Source organism: Diabrotica virgifera, chromosome 9 (genome assembly GCF_917563875.1).
Source record: "Diabrotica virgifera virgifera chromosome 9, PGI_DIABVI_V3a".
In the NCBI taxonomy this organism is placed as follows: Eukaryota; Metazoa; Arthropoda; class Insecta; order Coleoptera; family Chrysomelidae; genus Diabrotica; species Diabrotica virgifera.
Genome location: NC_065451.1, coordinates 28,723,606 through 28,741,567, shown reverse-complemented (window position 1 = coordinate 28,741,567; position 17,962 = coordinate 28,723,606). Strand labels below are relative to the sequence as shown.

Sequence of the window (17,962 nt, the reverse complement as noted above, 5' to 3'; positions counted from 1 at the left end):
CGCTATTTTACTGTATACTTTACATGTTATTTATAACGTTACCGTATTCTCATAGAGTTTTGATAACTCTCGACTAATAGAAATATTCACTTCTAAACAAAAACAAACGATAAAGAATCGTTTGGTAGAAACGAAAATAGAAAAATATTTATTCGGTAATCAATAGTTACTGAGAAAATTACAAAAAAACAAGTAGCGCAATTCAAAATATAATCGCGACATGTGCGCCGACGTATTCGCTCACCCCCATCCGTCGTATCCGCCATGTTGGCGGGCATGTTGATTATATTTTGAATTGCGCTACTTGTTTTTTGTAATTTTCTCAGTAACTATTGATTACCGAATAAATATTTTACTATTTTCGTTTCTACCAAACGATTCGGCAGTGCCGGCTGCCGAGTCTATATATTAAACGTCTTAGGCAAAAATGATGTGAATAAATAAAGAGAAGAAGAATTTTAAAATTTAATTTGAACTACTGGCGTCCATATTGTTATTTGTTGTGTCATGTCATGTCGGTCTCAGTCATGTGTACTGTGCTGTGAACATTGCGATTGGATTTTTTTTTTTTTTTAGAAAAATCTTAAATCATCGCGTTAAAATTGTTATAAATTAAGTAATTATACTGTAGATATAGTTAGTTAGTGTTTGAACATTAATTTAGTAGTTAATTTAAAAGTTAAAACGGGATAATACGTTAGTAGTGAATTAGAAATACTAAGGACTTTTCTGTAAGTTTTGCCTTTATATAATCATAGTAGCAGTAGTATAGTAGAGTAGAGGCTGGCTTAGGAGATGGACACTAACTCTCCCGGCCCCCCTGACAAAGGGGGCGGGATCTATGCTTTGCTTTCATTGAACTCGCAAAATTTTTTAAATTCCATACACATGCTAGCCCCGAGACATAAAAATAACATTAATTTAATAGAAAAAGAACTCTGTGCTTTAAAAAATAAATTCCAAAACGATCAGATCATGTTAACAGAAGTTAATAACTTATCATCTAGGATTGAAAATATTAGTAGAAGAAAAGTTGAATACAAGGACACTGACTTCGGCCCATTCCTTATTATGATAGAGAGTGACAAGGGAAAAGCAGGAAATATCCATCCTATGGATATTGGGAAAGTATTTCATACAATGGGTACGACTGGAATTAAAGAAATTAGTAGAAAAGGCATGAATAGAATTGGAGTAATTTTTAACACCTCCAAACAGGCAAATATGGTACTAAATAGTACAGAAATCCTTGAGAAAGGATTTCTTGCTTATATACCTCAAAAAATGCTAACATCAAGGGGTATTATTAGAGATGTAAGTATAAATATTTCAATGGAAAACATAGTTAACGACAGTAAATTACAAAAAAACGTGAAAATTATATCGGCCAGAAGACTTAACAGAAGAGTTTTAGATAGCAGTGGGACCGTTACATACATTCCAACAGGAACTGTACAACTACTCTTTGACGTAAGAACTCCCCCTAAAGAAATAATCATATATTCAAACTTGGTAACAGTAGATCCATACATCCCTCCTGTACAGCAATGCTTCAAATGCCTAAGATTTGGGCACTCACAAAGACAGTGCAGGGGAAAAGCAAGATGCCCGAAATGTTCCGATGAACATACAGTACAAAGCTGCACAGTTTCTGTACCAAAATGCCTATACTGCGATCTTGATCACCTTGCCACAAATAAAATTTGCAAAGAATTCGAAAGACAGAAAAAGATAAATGAAGTAATGGTCTTCCAAGATCTCACCTTTTTTGAAGCTGCCAAGCTGTTTCCCCCAATTAAGGAAAAGCCAGAGAATTCGAGAATGTTTCAGAGGAGAAGTAGGGATTTTCCTTCTTTACTATCCAGCTCACCCAGAGCATTTACTCAAGCACTTCAAAAATCCCCATCCTCCACTCCCCATTTCCAGAGTCAAAGTCATGTGGTCCCAGTTAAAAGGAAAAATAAAGTAATTCTTAAAGACATTAGTTATGACAAAGAGGCGCATAAAGCTCTATTAAATGAGGATCTAAGCAGAAATTTACCTAGATTACCGATTTTAAACAAATTAAATGATTCACAAAAGTATACGGGATCACAAGGCCCAAGTTTTGCACTCTCATTAACAAGCAATCGTGTACATTCTCAGGATAGTGTATTTTCAAAAAACGTTGATTTAACCTCTGATAATAATATGGATTTTGCAGGTTTTGATGAGTCACATAATACATCTAATTTTAGTAAAAGTAATGTTGACTGAATTTTCATTTATTTCTTACAGATAATATAATATATTATTTTTTATATTAAAAATAAAAAAAAATAATAATAGTAACAAATTATATATATAGTTATGATATTTAATATTTTGCATTGGAATATTAATGGTTTCTTTAACAATAAGCAAGATCTAATGGTGTTTCTTAACGAATACGATGTTAATATCATTCTTCTAAATGAAACACATCTGAAATTTTCACAGCACTTGCATATTCCCAATTTTTACTGCTATAGGGATGATAGGATTGATGGATGGGGTGGAATAGCTGTACTTATTCATCAGTCTCTGGCAGCTGATAGGATAGACATTTCACATATTCACTTGCCTGAAAAATAGCAGGCTATCATTATCAAATTTGAAAATTTTTTTATTATAGGATCGTATAAGACACCAGATGTTCGTTTTCGTAAGGAGATCTTTAGAGAATTGGTTCAAATGTGTGATAAACCGTTTTTCTTCATAGGTGACTTGAATTGCCAACATTCTTTATGGGGTTCATCATCTAACAATCCGAACGGTAATCGTCTTGCAGATCTTTTGGAGGAGGATAACTTGTGTTTTCTCAATACGGGTGAGGCGACAAGAATCTCACCGCCTGACTCAAACAGTGTCCCTGACGTAGCTATAGCATCTCCAGGTTTGGCTGTGGACTGCCTCTGGGAAGTTTTTCCAGAGATAGGAGCAAGTGATCACTTTCCTTTTGTAGTGTGTTACGGGCAGGATAGAAATAGTCCCCAAGGAAATGACCCTCTTCAAGATCGCAGTATCTTTAATGTGAAAAAAGCCAATTGGGAACAATTCAACCAATATATTGAGTCTAACATTAACAACATCCCTAATGAGTCTTACACAGATTTTCAAAACCTAATATTAGACGCAGCAAACAGGTTCATCCCTAAGAAAAAGCGTGTTAGATTCCATAAACCACAATTACCTTGGTGGGATGAAGAGTGTTCAGTTTTAATTAAATCAAAGAGGGAGGCAGTCAAGAAGTTCAAACAGGTACCTTCTTTAGAAAACTTCATTAATTTTAAAAAAATTAGGGCACATTGTAAAAAAGAACTTAAATCCAAAAAGAAAAAATCATTTGTTGTGTTTTGTTCCACAATTTCACCTGATACTCCAATATCAGTAATGTGGAGAAAAGTGAGAAGTTTCCATAAGGCTTTCACTAAAGCCTCAGTTAGAACTCCTAGTAATTCATCGTTAGGGGAGGAAATGCTTTGTTCATTGACTCCACCTGTATTTGAGGACATTGCGTCTCACCCAGTGAAATCTAATACTATCGAGTGTGAACTCTTCACTTTAAACGAACTTTCATTGGTTTTGGTTGAACGAAAGGATACTGTGCCGGGCCAGGATGGTATAACATTTTCTATGTTGCAACATCTTCCAGAGTCAGCAATCAAGTTCCTGTTAAAATTTTTCAATTTATGTTTAAAGGAGGGAATGCATATTCCCACTCAATGGAAATCACAAACAGTGTGTTTAATTCCCAAACCCAATAAAAATATAAATTGTCTTTCGGGCTGGAGACCAATCGTTTTATCATCGTGTGTTAGTAAACTTTTAGAGAACATGATAAAAATAAGGTTAGATTGGTATGTAGAACATTTTATGATCCTATCGCCTTTCCAGACTGGCTTTCGTAAAGGTAGAGGGGTGTCTGAAAACATAATTCATCTGGTCAATGAAATCTCAATGAATATCTCAAAAAGGAAACCAGCAGCTGCTGTTATGTTACGACATTTCTTCTGCATATGATAAAGTGTCAATCATCCAATTATTGGACGCTTTGGAAGATCTCAATTTGCCATGGTTACTTATTGAATTGGTTAAACATTTATTGACTAATCGTTTGGTGTCTGTTCGTGATCCTATTTCCTTAAATCTGCTAGGACCAAGAACTACCAATGTGGGCCTTCCTCAGGGTTCCCCTTTGAGTCCAGTACTATTTAATATTGTCATCAATATAATTTCATTTTGTGTTCCAGAGGATGTTCTAATTACTCAGTATGCAGACGATGTTGCCCTCTATTGCTCCGGCAACAGCTGGGTGGATGTTGTGGAAAAATTGAATGGTACAGTAGAAAGTATTTCTAATAAACTTCATGATATGGGAATGTGTCTGTCATCTAGCAAGAGTCAAGCAATTTTTTTTGATAGAAATAGGAATAATATTCCGAATTTACTAATATCAGTGAATAACACACGTTTAGATTGGAAACAAGAAGTTTCTCATTTGGGAGTTATTCTAGATAGTTCCCTTTCTTGGAGAAGTCAAATTGAAAAGATGGCATTGAGGGCTTCCAGTGGAGTCAATATTATTCGTTGTTTGTGTCGAACTTGGTGGGGAGCACATCCTGCAACTTTACTCACTCTATATAAGGCATACATTAGATCACATCTTGACTATGGATCCATTTTTCTGGGAGGTTGTGCACGTTCTCTACTTGCAAAATTGGATAAGGTTCAGTATAGAGCTCTTAGAGTGGTGGGGGGATTTATGAGGTCTTCTCCAGTTCATATAATTTTGTCAGAGTGTGGAGAAACACCGTTAGATCTCAGAAGAATATGGCTAGCATCTAAATTCATTTTAAAAGTAGTAGCCTATGACAACCCAATATATGCCTCAATTGAGCAATTTCACAATGTCTTTCTGGGTTACTTTAGTTTTTGGAGAAGAAAATATTTCCCACCAATACTGGCTGCTTTCCAGAATACTTTACATGAAATTCATGAGGTAGCACATAGCTCCTTATTTCCTTGTCACTCCTTTCCACTTAATATTCAGATTTCTCCTATGGCTTATGAAACTGTCTGTTTAAACTATTTTATTTAATGGGTTACAAGTCAAACAATCATAGTATTGAGTAAACTTATATATTTTTATAAAACTTACTAAACATCTTACATACAATAAATCATACAAGTGACAACCATGTTGACTGGCTTGAAGTTAGCCATGTCATGTCTAGCACGCAGCCCCTTGCTACGCTGTTACACAGCTATATATATTAAACACCTTCCCCCTAAGATCGATATCTATAAGGGGTCTTTATATTACGACCAACTCTCGTCTTATAACTGTTAGAAGTCTCAATATTTGGGTTGACTTTATGACTCAATGTAGGTACTGATTTTACATTTGGGCTTGGGCAACTAATGGTTTTATTAACACTATCATTTACGTTAATGTGAGTGGTATCTTTATGAACACTTTGTGACTGAATATCAGGGTACAACTCGGGTTCTAAAATGAGTTCTTTTTCAAGTGTTGTGGTGTATGAATGTTTCATTTGGTGTGAATTCCGTCTAATAATTTTATTGTTATCTTCTTTTTTCACCCAATATGATCTAGGTTCATTGGCCTTTTCTAACACAATTGCTTTACGCCAATAATTATCTTTTGAACTTCTTATTACTACCGTATCTCCCTTTCTAAACTCTACTGGTTTTCTTCGTGCTGTCTTATCATAACGTACTTGTAATTTCTCTTTTTCTTTGCATAAATTCTTATATACTTGTTTCTGGATTGTAGGTTCTAATTTATTAGCTGTAGTTGGTAATTGTCCTCTCAGGATCCTGCTCTGTAAAATTTGAGCTGGAGATGCATCAAGATTTATTATGCAGGTATTATTATATTCCATCACCAAATCTCTAAAATCAACATTTTCCTCATTACTCTTTCTTAAAATTTGTTTGCTTATATTGACTGCTTTTTCTGCAAGTCCATTACTCTGGTGGTAATGTGGAGTGCATGTCATAATTGTAATGTCTTTTTCTCTATAATAATTTTTACATTTTACCGAAGTAAATGGTAGATTATCTGCAATTAAAATTTCTGGATATCCAAATCTACTAAAAGTATCTTGAAATGAGTTGATTACTGAACTGGAGGTTTTATCTTTTAATATTGAAATGTCCAACCAATGCGAAAAATAGTCTACAATTACTAAATATGCTTTTGAACCATACTCTAAAATGTCTGTACCAACTTTATTGAATCTTAGTCTGGGAATGTCATGAGGCATCATTGGTTCTTTAAAATTATTTGGTCTGTATTTCTCACATATCCTGCATTTTTTTATATAGTTTGTCACATCATCATTAAGTCCTGGCCAATAATATATACTCCTGGCTTTGTTTATAGTTTTACTGACTCCTATATGGCCTTTGTGAAGCAATTTTATCATGTCAAGCCTAAGTTTTTTCGGAATAATTATTTTGTCATCAATAAATGCGATGCCAGCTTCAAAATACAGTGAATCTCTTATACCATAGTACTTTTTACACACTTGAGGAACATTTTTTTCTTTTGGCCACCCATTATAATAAAAATCAAAAATTACTGCTAATGCCTCATCCTGGCTAGTAGCTAGTCTTAACTCAGATTGCTTTTCCTGGCTCATAGGTAAATGTTTACTCACTGAGTGGACCATTTCAAACATTTCTGGGTCATGTGTCTCTATATTTAAACTGGACCTAGATAGCATATCAGCAAAATGTATGTCTTTCCCAGGAACAAAATATACATTTAATCTGTACTTGAGAAGTTTGAGCCTTAAACGTTGGAGTCTAACTGATCCAATTTTGGAAATTGGCTTCTTCATAATGGAGATTATAGGTTTGTGATCTGATTGAACGTCAACATCAAAATTATAAATAAAATTGTGAAATTTTTGAGTAGCATAATAAATTGCCAATAGTTCCTTCTCAGTCTGACTATAATTTATTTCACTATCATTCATATTTCGTGATGCACAAGCTACTAATTTTAAAATAGAATCATATTTCTGGAACATACAAACACCTAAACCATTTTTAGATGCATCACATTGTAAAATAATTTTTTGATTAGGATCATAAGGGACTAACGCTGGTGATTTACAAATTATGTTCTTTAAATTATCAAAACATTTTTGATGTGACGGGAGCCACACCCATTCTACATTATTTTTAAGTAATTGACAAAGAGGTTGAATATGTTCAGCCATGTTCGGAATGTACCGTCTAACGTAATTAAATGCGCCCAAAATTCTTTGTAATTCTACTTTACTATTTGGTTTTTCAAGTTTACAAAGTGATTCCACTCTGTCAGGATCTATTTGCATCCCTTTATGTGAAAAAACTTGACCCATAAATCTGACCTCTTCTTGACAATATTGAAATTTGTCCCCATTAAACTTTGCTCCTACTTCTTTAGCCCTTTCTAACACTTTTTTAACAGTTGTATCATGTTCTTCTTTTGTTGTTCCCATAACAATCATATCATCATGACAAATCAATAAATTCTCTATACCTTTAAATTTATCTTCTACTACTTCTTGAAACAGATCTTGGGAATTTGATAATCCATATGGCAATACTTTATATCTGAAAATTCCATAAGAAGTTGCAAAACAGCATTTCCATGATGATGTCTCGTCAAGTTCTAAATGATGATACCCTTCAGAGAGATCAAATACAGAAAATATCTTTTTACCTATCATTTGTGCACAAACATCTTCCAATTTATGTACTACTCTTGGTTTGCGGACTATTTGTTTGTTTAGATCTAATGGGTCTAAGCATAAACGTAACTTACCATTTTGCTTTTCCACAATAACAATGCGGTTTATGCTTGCCCTGGGGTCAATTTCGTTAACTTTGACAATTGCCCCTCTTTTTGTCAACCTATCTAATTCATTTTTTAAATTATCTCTAATTGCGACAGGTACATTTACAGGTGGGTAACTTACTGGCTCAAAATTGTCTACTGTAGTGATCCTATGTTTACCACAAAATTTACCATGACCTCTAAAAACTTCAGGGTTAAGGTTTATAAATTTATCCCTTTCTGCTAATTCTAAAGTACCACAACTCTCAATATTGTTGATTCGTTTAACTAACCCCAAATCAATACATAATTTACCACTTAAAAGAACTCGAGTTGCCCCATTAATAATTGTAAAATCCTCGTAAACATACTTATTTTTATGTTTACAAAATAAATTTACCACACCCATTGTTTTAGCCTGAGTACCCTCAAACCCTTTCAGTACATAATGATTATCCCTAATTTTAAATTGTTTATCAATTTTCTTAAAAATTTTTAATGGAATTATACTTACATCTGCACCTGTGTCAAGTTTTACTTTAATTCTCTTGTTTTCAATTTCTATAATTTCATCCCAAATATTTTGACTACTTACATTTTGGTATACTTTATTGACATTTCCTACAAAACTATCAGCTGATCCATCACTGCTATCTTCATCTATGACATCAATATTCTTCACTCTACACGACTTTGCAAAATGGTTTAAAAGCCCACATTTCTTACATTTCTTTCCATACGCTGGACATTCTCTGGCCCCATGAGTTGATTGACATCTTTTACACTTGAATTTTTCATTGGTATTCGCTTTACTTCTAGAGTTATTATAATTTCTATGGCCCTGGTACCTATCTTTACGAACTTCTCCTATGTCTACATCTTTTCTTTCGGTATGAAATTTCAAATTTTGGTTCTTACTTTGTTCACTAGTTCTACAAAATTCGATGGCTTTTTGTAGGGTAAGTTTGTCCACTCTCAATAGAGCTTCTCTAGTAACTGGATCTCTGATGCCCATTAATATTTTGTCTCTCAGAGCTTTATCTTCGGCTGTTTGTTCTGGATCAATTTCATTATAATTACATGTTCGAATCAAATGTCTACAACTAGTAAGAAACTGCTCAAACGACTCTCCTTCTTTCTGGACCCTCATGATAAAATTGTATCTTTCAAATGATTCATTCATCCTTGGATTAACATACTTATCGATTAGTGATATCATCAAGTCATACTTGTTATTTTCGGCTTCTGGGATCTCGAATGTGGACATAATTTTGGCAGACTCAGCCCCAATTATATTTCTTAAAATTGACATTTTCATTTTATCTGCTGACTGGTCTTGTCCCGTTGCTAGTAAATAATCTTCGAAACTAGTCTTCCAGAACTTCCATTCGCTTGCAGCATTTTGATCCTGCAGGTCAAAATCTGGTGGTAATTTTACATTTATTCCCATCACTGCCATTGTAGGTTATGTATGGTACCTCGTGTACAGTTGCTATAAATTTAGCTTTTCGACTGTAAACTGTAACCCAACTAGCTGTTTGACTGCGCCATGTTTAAACTATTTTATTTAATGGGTTACAAGTCAAACAATCATAGTATTGAGTAAACTTATATATTTTTATAAAACTTACTAAACATCTTACATACAATAAATCATACAAGTGACAACCATGTTGACTGGCTTGAAGTTAGCCATGTCATGTCTAGCACGCAGCCCCTTGCTACGCTGTTACACAGCTATATATATTAAACACTGTCAATATGGGCAAAGAAGCAAATAACCAAACCAAGTTTATGGAATGGTACCTCAATAACTGGTCGGAATATAAACTTATTTTCACAGATGGATCCAAAGATAAACAAGGTAATGTAGGTATTGGGATATACCTTAACGAGAGAACACAGTTAACAGCAAGATTACCCTCCGCTAATTCAATTTGCTCAGCAGAAGTATTTGCCATTAAAAAAGCATTAGAGTTAATCCAACAGAATAATTTTACAAAGTGCCTCATCTGTAGTGATTCTAAGAGTGCTCTAGAAAAAATCACAAGATCAAGCTACAAGGCGGCAATAGACTCACAAACTCTCCAACTAAAACAAAAACTATGTGAATTTGATGAACAACATAGAGAAATTAAATTTGCATGGATTCCAAGTCACACTGGAATTATTGGGAATGATAGAGCTGACCATCTTGCGAATCTTGGAAGAAAGCCCAAGTAGCAATTTGTCGACGCGACAACGTTGTCTACCGCGTGGCAACGTTTTGTTACAACGTTGTTATTGCCTAGAAGACGACCCTATTCTGCACTAATTTGGTGGACGATTTTTGAGTTGTCTTGACGTTGCCTAGGCAACCTCCTATGAAGCAACATCGTTTCGTAAGCGTTGCATAAGACAACTGAAGCGACTATAAAAAGAACCTGCGCGTGCAATGGTTGCTCAAGGAGTCAGACTAGTTATGTTTTTTTACCTATATTTTTAACACCTGTATGGTGAATGCGAAAACCAAAAAGGTAACTATTTTGACATCGTATTAGGTATTTAAATTTATATAAATACATAAAGGACATAACAAAATTACCTGATCTGAAATTTATAAACGCATCTCAGATTACCGTCAAATATGGATATTTCACCTTTAAAAAACACACGCGCTACTTTTTTACGACATTTTTGACAAAAAATATGCAAATTTAAAAAAATCAAATTTTAATATAAAAGTCAAAATTTATGTTAAAGATGTTCTGTATAAATTTAATGTATTGATGGTGCTTTTAAAGGTATCAGAAAATGCCTGCATTTTTTATATTCTGTGTTTTCATTTTCTTTACATCCCAAAAATCTCAAGTAAAACCAAAATGGTGCATTAAACAATATTACCAATATTACTAAAAAAATACCTTATTACCAACCCTAGACCGATAAGACAACTTAGAAGTCCAATCGCCAACCAAACCCGGCCGCGCTGACTATCCCAACCATTTTAGAACGCACCCTCTTATTGGGTGACAGAGAGGTCATGTGACCAGTGTCAAAAGTGTAGCATTCTCCTTAACAGCGTTGCCACATCTAGGAGATTTCTACTTTTTTGGTAGATTTTTGATATTTTTTAAAATATTCTAGTAGGTAATATTTTTTAGTAGATTTTTGGTATATTTCAACATTTTGTTATGACTAAAATAAAATTTGCTTTTTAATAGTATTTACCCCATTTCTAAATTAATTTTCACACATTTGGTTACAATTCCCCAATATTACAGAGAAATGAAACTGGATTCTTGTGTAACAAACTTGCAGATTTCAAGTAACAGTGCAAGCAGTATTTCAGGTGTTATTGAAGAGTTCTGGCATTCGGTGAGCCTATTAGAAGCTAACGATGGAAAACTAAAATATCTAAACATATGTAACTTTGCAAAACACAGAATATTGTGTTCACGTGTTTCTAATGTTAAATGTGAAACAATTGTTTGAAGAATTTGATCCAGACATGCAGCTGTTAAAATTAGTGGATGAGAAAATATTCTAGTTGTTAAATGTACCTATTCATTTTTTTTTGAATCATGAGGAAACTATAATAAGTATTTTTGAAAAATTTAAACGCAGAATGAAAGACTGCATTATTTAGAAAAACCAAAACGTTTCTTTTGAATGAGATATTTGGAATTAAAATGACACTACATTTTGTCTTTTTTTCACCCCTGTAACTTATTAAAATGAACATTATAGAAGTTTTCAGGGACTTTCGGTCCTCGGAATAACTTAATCTTTCTTTCTGCGTTTAAATTTTTCAAAATACTTATTAGTTTTCTCAGGATTCGCAAAAAATGAAAACATTTAAAATACATTGAACATTTTAACGGGCGACATTTTGCGTCTATCCCCTTAAGTTAGCTGTTGTTTTTATTATCAAAAATCCCAAATATATCCCAAAAATCCTTAAGTATATTTTAGTTTTTGATTTAGTAGATTTTAGCTAAAAAATGGTAATTACCAGTTGTTGTTTTGGAATAATTAGGTTTCCAATTTTTTGGAATTCCTCTTGGGACAGTTAAGACGGATATGCAGTTTACTGTATAAGTATACTGTATTTACATGGCCTAAAAAGAATCTACTGATTTTGTGAAAGCAAAACTACTGAAAGAGTAAAAACTGACCTGGCAACCCCGTCTAGCAAAGCTGATACAAAGATTGAAAGATTAAGGTTATCAAATCTACTGATAAAACAGTGGACAATGGAATGGAAACCAGCTATTAAAAAAACAAACAAACAGGTTGTTAAATAAATCGAAAATTTCCAGCAAAATAAAACATATAATAATAAGAAAAAAATAAGGTTATAAAGTAAATTCTTTTTCTCCTTCTGAAGTTGCCGCAAAGGTGTCACACACCTAGAACAACACCTATAGGGTCGTGAGAGACAACTTCAGAGTCGGCCAGAAAACCCAAATCGGCCAGGGCGTAAATTAGTTTAGCATTATAACGTTTTTAAGTCGTTGCGATTGTTGAAAAAACTGAACTGTGATATGTAGTTGTCACAATGGTAATAAATTAGTTGCCCGTATAACTAAAGGTATTACTTAAAGTTGTAACATCGTAATGTCAGTCGGGATAGGGGACGTTGGCCGAAACAACTGAAAATGCTCTCGGGCAACGTTATATATAGTGCATTTGTTTGTACTGACAACCAATGTGTCGAAAAATTGCTACTTGGGAGCTGCCCATTAGTGGAGAACCAAAGGCCTCCTTTAAAGATTTTCAAATGAAATATAAAGAAAACCTATGGATCGGTTGGGAAAATCGATTCCAACAAATAGGACAGGCAAAAGGAATTACTTATTGCTCACAAGTTACAGTACCATATAAAAAGGCATGGTTTACAAAATTTCCCAACCTGGGGAGAGGTATAATCACACAAATGTGTCGTATGAGAAGTGGACATTGTAGTGTTCCTGTACATTTATTTAGATTGAAGGTAGTGAATTCAAACCAGTGTTTATGTGGCAGTGTAGGAACTTTACAACATGTTTTATTGGAATGTACTAGGTTCCAAAGAGAGTCCCAGTTGCTTAGAAGGGAACTACAAGGTGATCCGACATTAACTGATGTGTTGTTTAAAAATTTAAACTCAAAGACATTAATCGCAGTGCAAAAGTTTTTAACATCAACAATGACTCGTGTGTAGCTTGCTTAAAAACTTTATGACTTTATGCTTGCTTGCAATGCATGTGCTTTGTGCTTAGTGCGGTTTTGCGTGGTAGTACTAGAACTAGACCATTAATAGTAGAACTTTAGTTATGGAACTTATAAACAATTACAAAGTTTTTTTTTTATCTCTTAATATTTCAGATTCAGGAGCTATGAGCTTAAGCCCAGATGTACCTCAGGTACGGCTCTTGAATATTCAAGTCTATATTCACGGATCCTGGCCGGATAGCCCTGGCAGCTAAGGCCATTCAAATGAAGAGAAGAAGAACATTGCGATTGTTTATTGTTATTATGTGTTAAGTTGTTTAGTTTTCACGTTTCAATTCAATTGTGCTGTTCGTGTCTTCCTCTCACTGGTTCTTGTTTAAGTTCAATTCAACTCGACTAAAATTCGGTCACCAGGTGTTATGTGTTGTAGTTGTATTGGAAACATCCTCTACAGAAAACATTAGGTATTTATAAGGCTATTACATTAACGATGCTTTAACATTAAAACTTCTTTTTTATAAGCACTTTTACAAAAATTTGTCACAATAGAATATCCTAACTATCGTTGGCTTGTGTGAAAACCTCCTATCTATTTTTTTTCGAAAATGACATTTTGGTGGTTTTAGTTTGAAAACCTGGTATCTCACGATTTACAACTGTTAGAAAAAATCCAAATACACCAGACTATTTTCTACAGCCAAAAAAAGAAACCACATAGGTATATCATATATCACTTGGTCTCTTGATTTAGTGTGAAGGTGTGAATACCACACAATGAACTGTCAACACTGATGGAATGGCCCCGTCCCATTCCAACAGTGAAGCGAGGTAGGCGCCAACATACAAGAGAGAGGTTCTAGCACTTCTAGAGAGACAGAGAATTTTCAGGTAAAATTTGCTACAACTACAACGTACCTGACTAGCACTGTCCGATTATCTTCCCTCCTTTACCTGATTATCTTCTATCTCATCCCGGTGCCATTAACTTCGTTTTATGGCGATTCCATCAGTGTTGACAGTTCGTTGATACCACATATATTTATAACCAAGAATTTGGTTCTTAATTTGGAGTGTTTGTTTGAGAGATTCGACTTGGAGAAAAGTTTTTTGTGAACAATAAAAGATAGTCCGGCATATAGACACATTTTATGAACCTTAAGGCTATGGGTACATAATTCGCAAATATTTTTTACGGCTATCCCTACCTTTTCTGCCTTTACATGACAAATTACATGTAGTAAAATTCACACTGGTATGGATATGTACACATTACTACAATGTCATTCTACTTGACAATGTCATAACTAGCTTAAATAGATGGCTTTTGAATGTTCTTGGATAACTGTTATTTTTTGGATAATTGTAAATTATTAATTCAGTTAATAAATGTGATAATTTTTTCACTAGCTATGTATTCAGTGATTGTAATAATTTATGTGTACCTACAACAAAAACTAATAGGTACTCGATCGAGAAAAGAGGAAAAGTGATTTTTTACTAATATATTGTTACTATGGAACGATTACAATTTTAAACATCTTTAACAACAAAATACTTGGATTACAGAATATATCTTAATGTATTCTCTGCTTCTATCTTCCATAAATAATACACAATAAATAACTTTTTTTTCGGTACTCGCCGGAGGGACTGCAGACGTTCGGATACAATTAACGTCTCTTTGCAAAGACAATGACGTAGACTTTGCAAAGTAACAAGACACTTACTCAACACACACACTACACATTACTCCCCTGACTTAGTGATAAGTTATACAATTACGTGGCTAAAGGTTCTAGTTCTAACTAAGGCCAAAATCAGAGAAAAAAAAAACTTTTTATAAAGTTCACCTCTTAAATCAATTATTTATCAAATACACTATATATCAATATTATTTAATCAACAACTAAAAATATTCCCGATTCATGTCAAATAATTATTTAAAATTGTCACTGATTGTCAGTGTCTGACTGACAATATTCTATTCAACTAAGTGCGTTGTATGACAAAGATAGATTTGGAAAATATTACCACTGACATTGTGTTCATTTTTTCGAATCCTGAAAAAACCAATAAATATTTTTGAAAAATCTAAACGCAGAATGAAAGACTAAATTATTACCGAGGGCCGAAAGTTCCTTAGAATAAATAAAAAGTTTATTTTGAATGAGATATTTGAAATTAAACATAACACTAAATTTTCTCTTAGTTTTTGACCCCTGTAACTTATTAAAATAAACATTATAGAAGTTCTCAGCGACTTTCGGCCCTCGCTAAAACCTAATCTTTCATTCTGTGTTTAAATTTTTTAAAAATACTTATTAGTTTTCTCAGGATTCGAAAAAAATGAATCCCCATTTGAATAGCATTGCAGCCGAAAAAACATACTGATCCTCTTCAATCAAAAGATTTGTACTGTATGAACCTAGTATTTGGAAGTGTGCTATAAGCTATGAAAAATGAAAACCTCCTAAATAATCATAAACACAACCTCATTTTAGATGAAAAACACAACGATGTTATCATAGTTACTTGGGCAAAGGCTCTATTGGCCATGAGCCGATGGGTAGAGGGGATTTGACAGCTTTCGCCAGCGCTGTTAGTGGCAGTTTTGTGCATTTATCTGATAAATTTAAATGGCGCGCCATGGGTAGAGGAGAGGGGATTTGACGGTTTTCGCCACAGCTGTTAGTGCAGCGTTGCCACATTTAGTAGATTTCTACTTTTTTGGTAGATTTTTGATATTTTTTAAAAAATTCTAGTAGGCAATATTTTTTAGTAGATTTTTGGTATATTTCAACATTTTCTTATGACTAAAATAAAATTTGCTTTTTAATAGTATTTACCCCATTTCTAAATTAATTTTTAGACATTTTGTTACAATTTCCCAATGTCATTACCGAAAATAAGATTCAGGGGTGGGATTCTGTGTACAATCGCTAACACCGCCGACCGCTTTCTATCAATGTCAATATATTTGAATTTTTAGTTTTAATTCAAATATTTTCTTGTTTTACAAGTGTCACCTCAGCATCAACTAGCAAAACTAGAAAATAATTCAATTAAAGCTAAAAATTCAAATATTTTCACGATAATTGACATCGATAGAAAGCAAAGTGTAGATATCTACAGTGCACGGAATCTAGCCCCAGGACGTAGATGATGAATATTAAACAGAAATGAAACTGGATTCTGGTGTAACAAACTTGCAGATTTCAAGTAGCAGTGCAATCAGTACCTATTTCAGGTGTTATTGAAGAGTTCTGGTATTCGGTGGTCGGTGAGCCTGTTGTGTTTGCGTGTTTCTAATGTAAAATGCGAAATAATTGTTTGAAGAATGTGATCCAGATATGCAGATGTTAAAATCAGTGGATGACAAAATATTATATACAAGTATTAAATATGAAACTGATAAAAATTAATTATAGTTGGTCATTTTGTTCCCCAGTTAAAATATAAAAAAGTTTGGTTTTTGTTTACAAACAGTCATATTAATTTCTAGTTAAACTCCCTCTGTGGCTTAGTGGTAAGAGCGCCTACCTTTGGATCGAAAGGTCCGAATGGTCGTGAGTTTGAATCTCACCAGGGTAGAGAATTTTTCGTTTATTATAAATTAATAAATGAAAATAGTTTCTATCCTTGTGGGATCGGTACCCACCGGAGGGACCGCAGACGTTCGGATACAATTAGCGTCTCTGCAAAGACAATGACATCGACTTTGCAAAGTAACAAGACACTTACTCAACACACACACTACACATAAAGTCGACTTTACACTACATGATTTATCATATGATTTTGCCCATGACGAGCCGCATGACAATGCTTATGATAAAACACAATGCTTATGGCAAAATCATATGACAAATCACACAGTGTAAACATGTAAATTTTACTCCATGACCAAATCATATGACAAATCACATGATAAATCATGTAATGTAAAGTTGACTTAACACTAGCTACCTAATTGGTAAAATCCACTGTACCATCACCATGCCAATGCCCATTAGTTATTTTATTGCCCCTTATTTATTGTTTTTAAAATGTATTTATTTTATTGTATTGTATTAATTATTGTATCTTGTTTCTTTCTATTGACCAACTGTGCATTTGTAATTGGCATCATTGCTGTAAATGTGCAGTATAAATAAATAAATAAATAAATTAGTTGTCGAGGCATTAGCTAAATAAAAAAATTTCTAGTTAGTCAGCTGTTATTTTTATTATAAAAAGTCATAAATTATATACAAATATATTAATAAAGTTTTATAGTATATTCTAGTTTTTGATAAGTAGATTTTAGTAAGCTAAACTTACAGTAGATTTTCTAAATAAAATGTGGCAACGCTGTGTTAGTGGCAGTTGGCAGTTTTGTTTTGTGCATTTGATAAACTTCACAAACTGAAATGGCAGATAATATGGATTTTTCAAAAAAGAAAAGAAGATATTGCAGCTGTTGTATTGATTCATGTAAAAATATTGAATATAACAGTACTGGATGCAGTTATTATATTCGGAAACATTGCGTACATGTCCTGTATCAACTAAATCCTTTCCTTTTTTGGTGTTGCTGTTTGAATTTTTATATCATGGGAAATAAGACTGAATCCAGTATAATGTTTAATATCCATTTTGATAGAATTCAAACAAATTACAATTCATACAAATTACAAATTTTAATAAGCAAAACAGTAAGCACACAAAAATAAACAGAGGTAACCTTTAAAATGTTAAATAATTCATATAAACTTATTCTTTTTCTCAATGGTCTCTTGCGTAAGCAGTCATCCAGTCTCACGAACTTATATATTAAATATTAAAACTATAATGAATAAAATAAAAAAACATAATTAATTTTACTATTAATTCTGTGTATTCATTTAGTAA

General features: G+C 33.3%; 3 protein-coding genes across 4 annotated transcripts in view; all 3 read left to right on the top strand.

The window, feature by feature from the left end:
- The window catches only part of LOC114336973 (zinc finger protein OZF-like), a 181,829-nt gene that overhangs the window by 76,996 nt on the left and 86,871 nt on the right, over positions 1-17,962 (top strand). The window lies entirely within an intron of this gene.
- LOC126890906 (ribonuclease H1-like) lies at positions 9,638-10,099 on the top strand. The gene has a single exon (XM_050660071.1). The coding sequence runs from the start codon at positions 9,638-9,640 to the stop codon at positions 10,097-10,099; it is 462 nt and encodes a 153-aa protein (XP_050516028.1).
- The window catches only part of LOC114336990 (zinc finger protein 91-like), a 251,669-nt gene continuing 246,321 nt past the window's right edge, over positions 12,615-17,962 (top strand). Inside the window, exon 1 of the mRNA XM_050660069.1 lies at positions 12,615-13,536. The gene's annotated coding sequence lies outside the window, so the exon portion shown is untranslated. The remainder of the gene's footprint in view (positions 13,537-17,962) is intronic.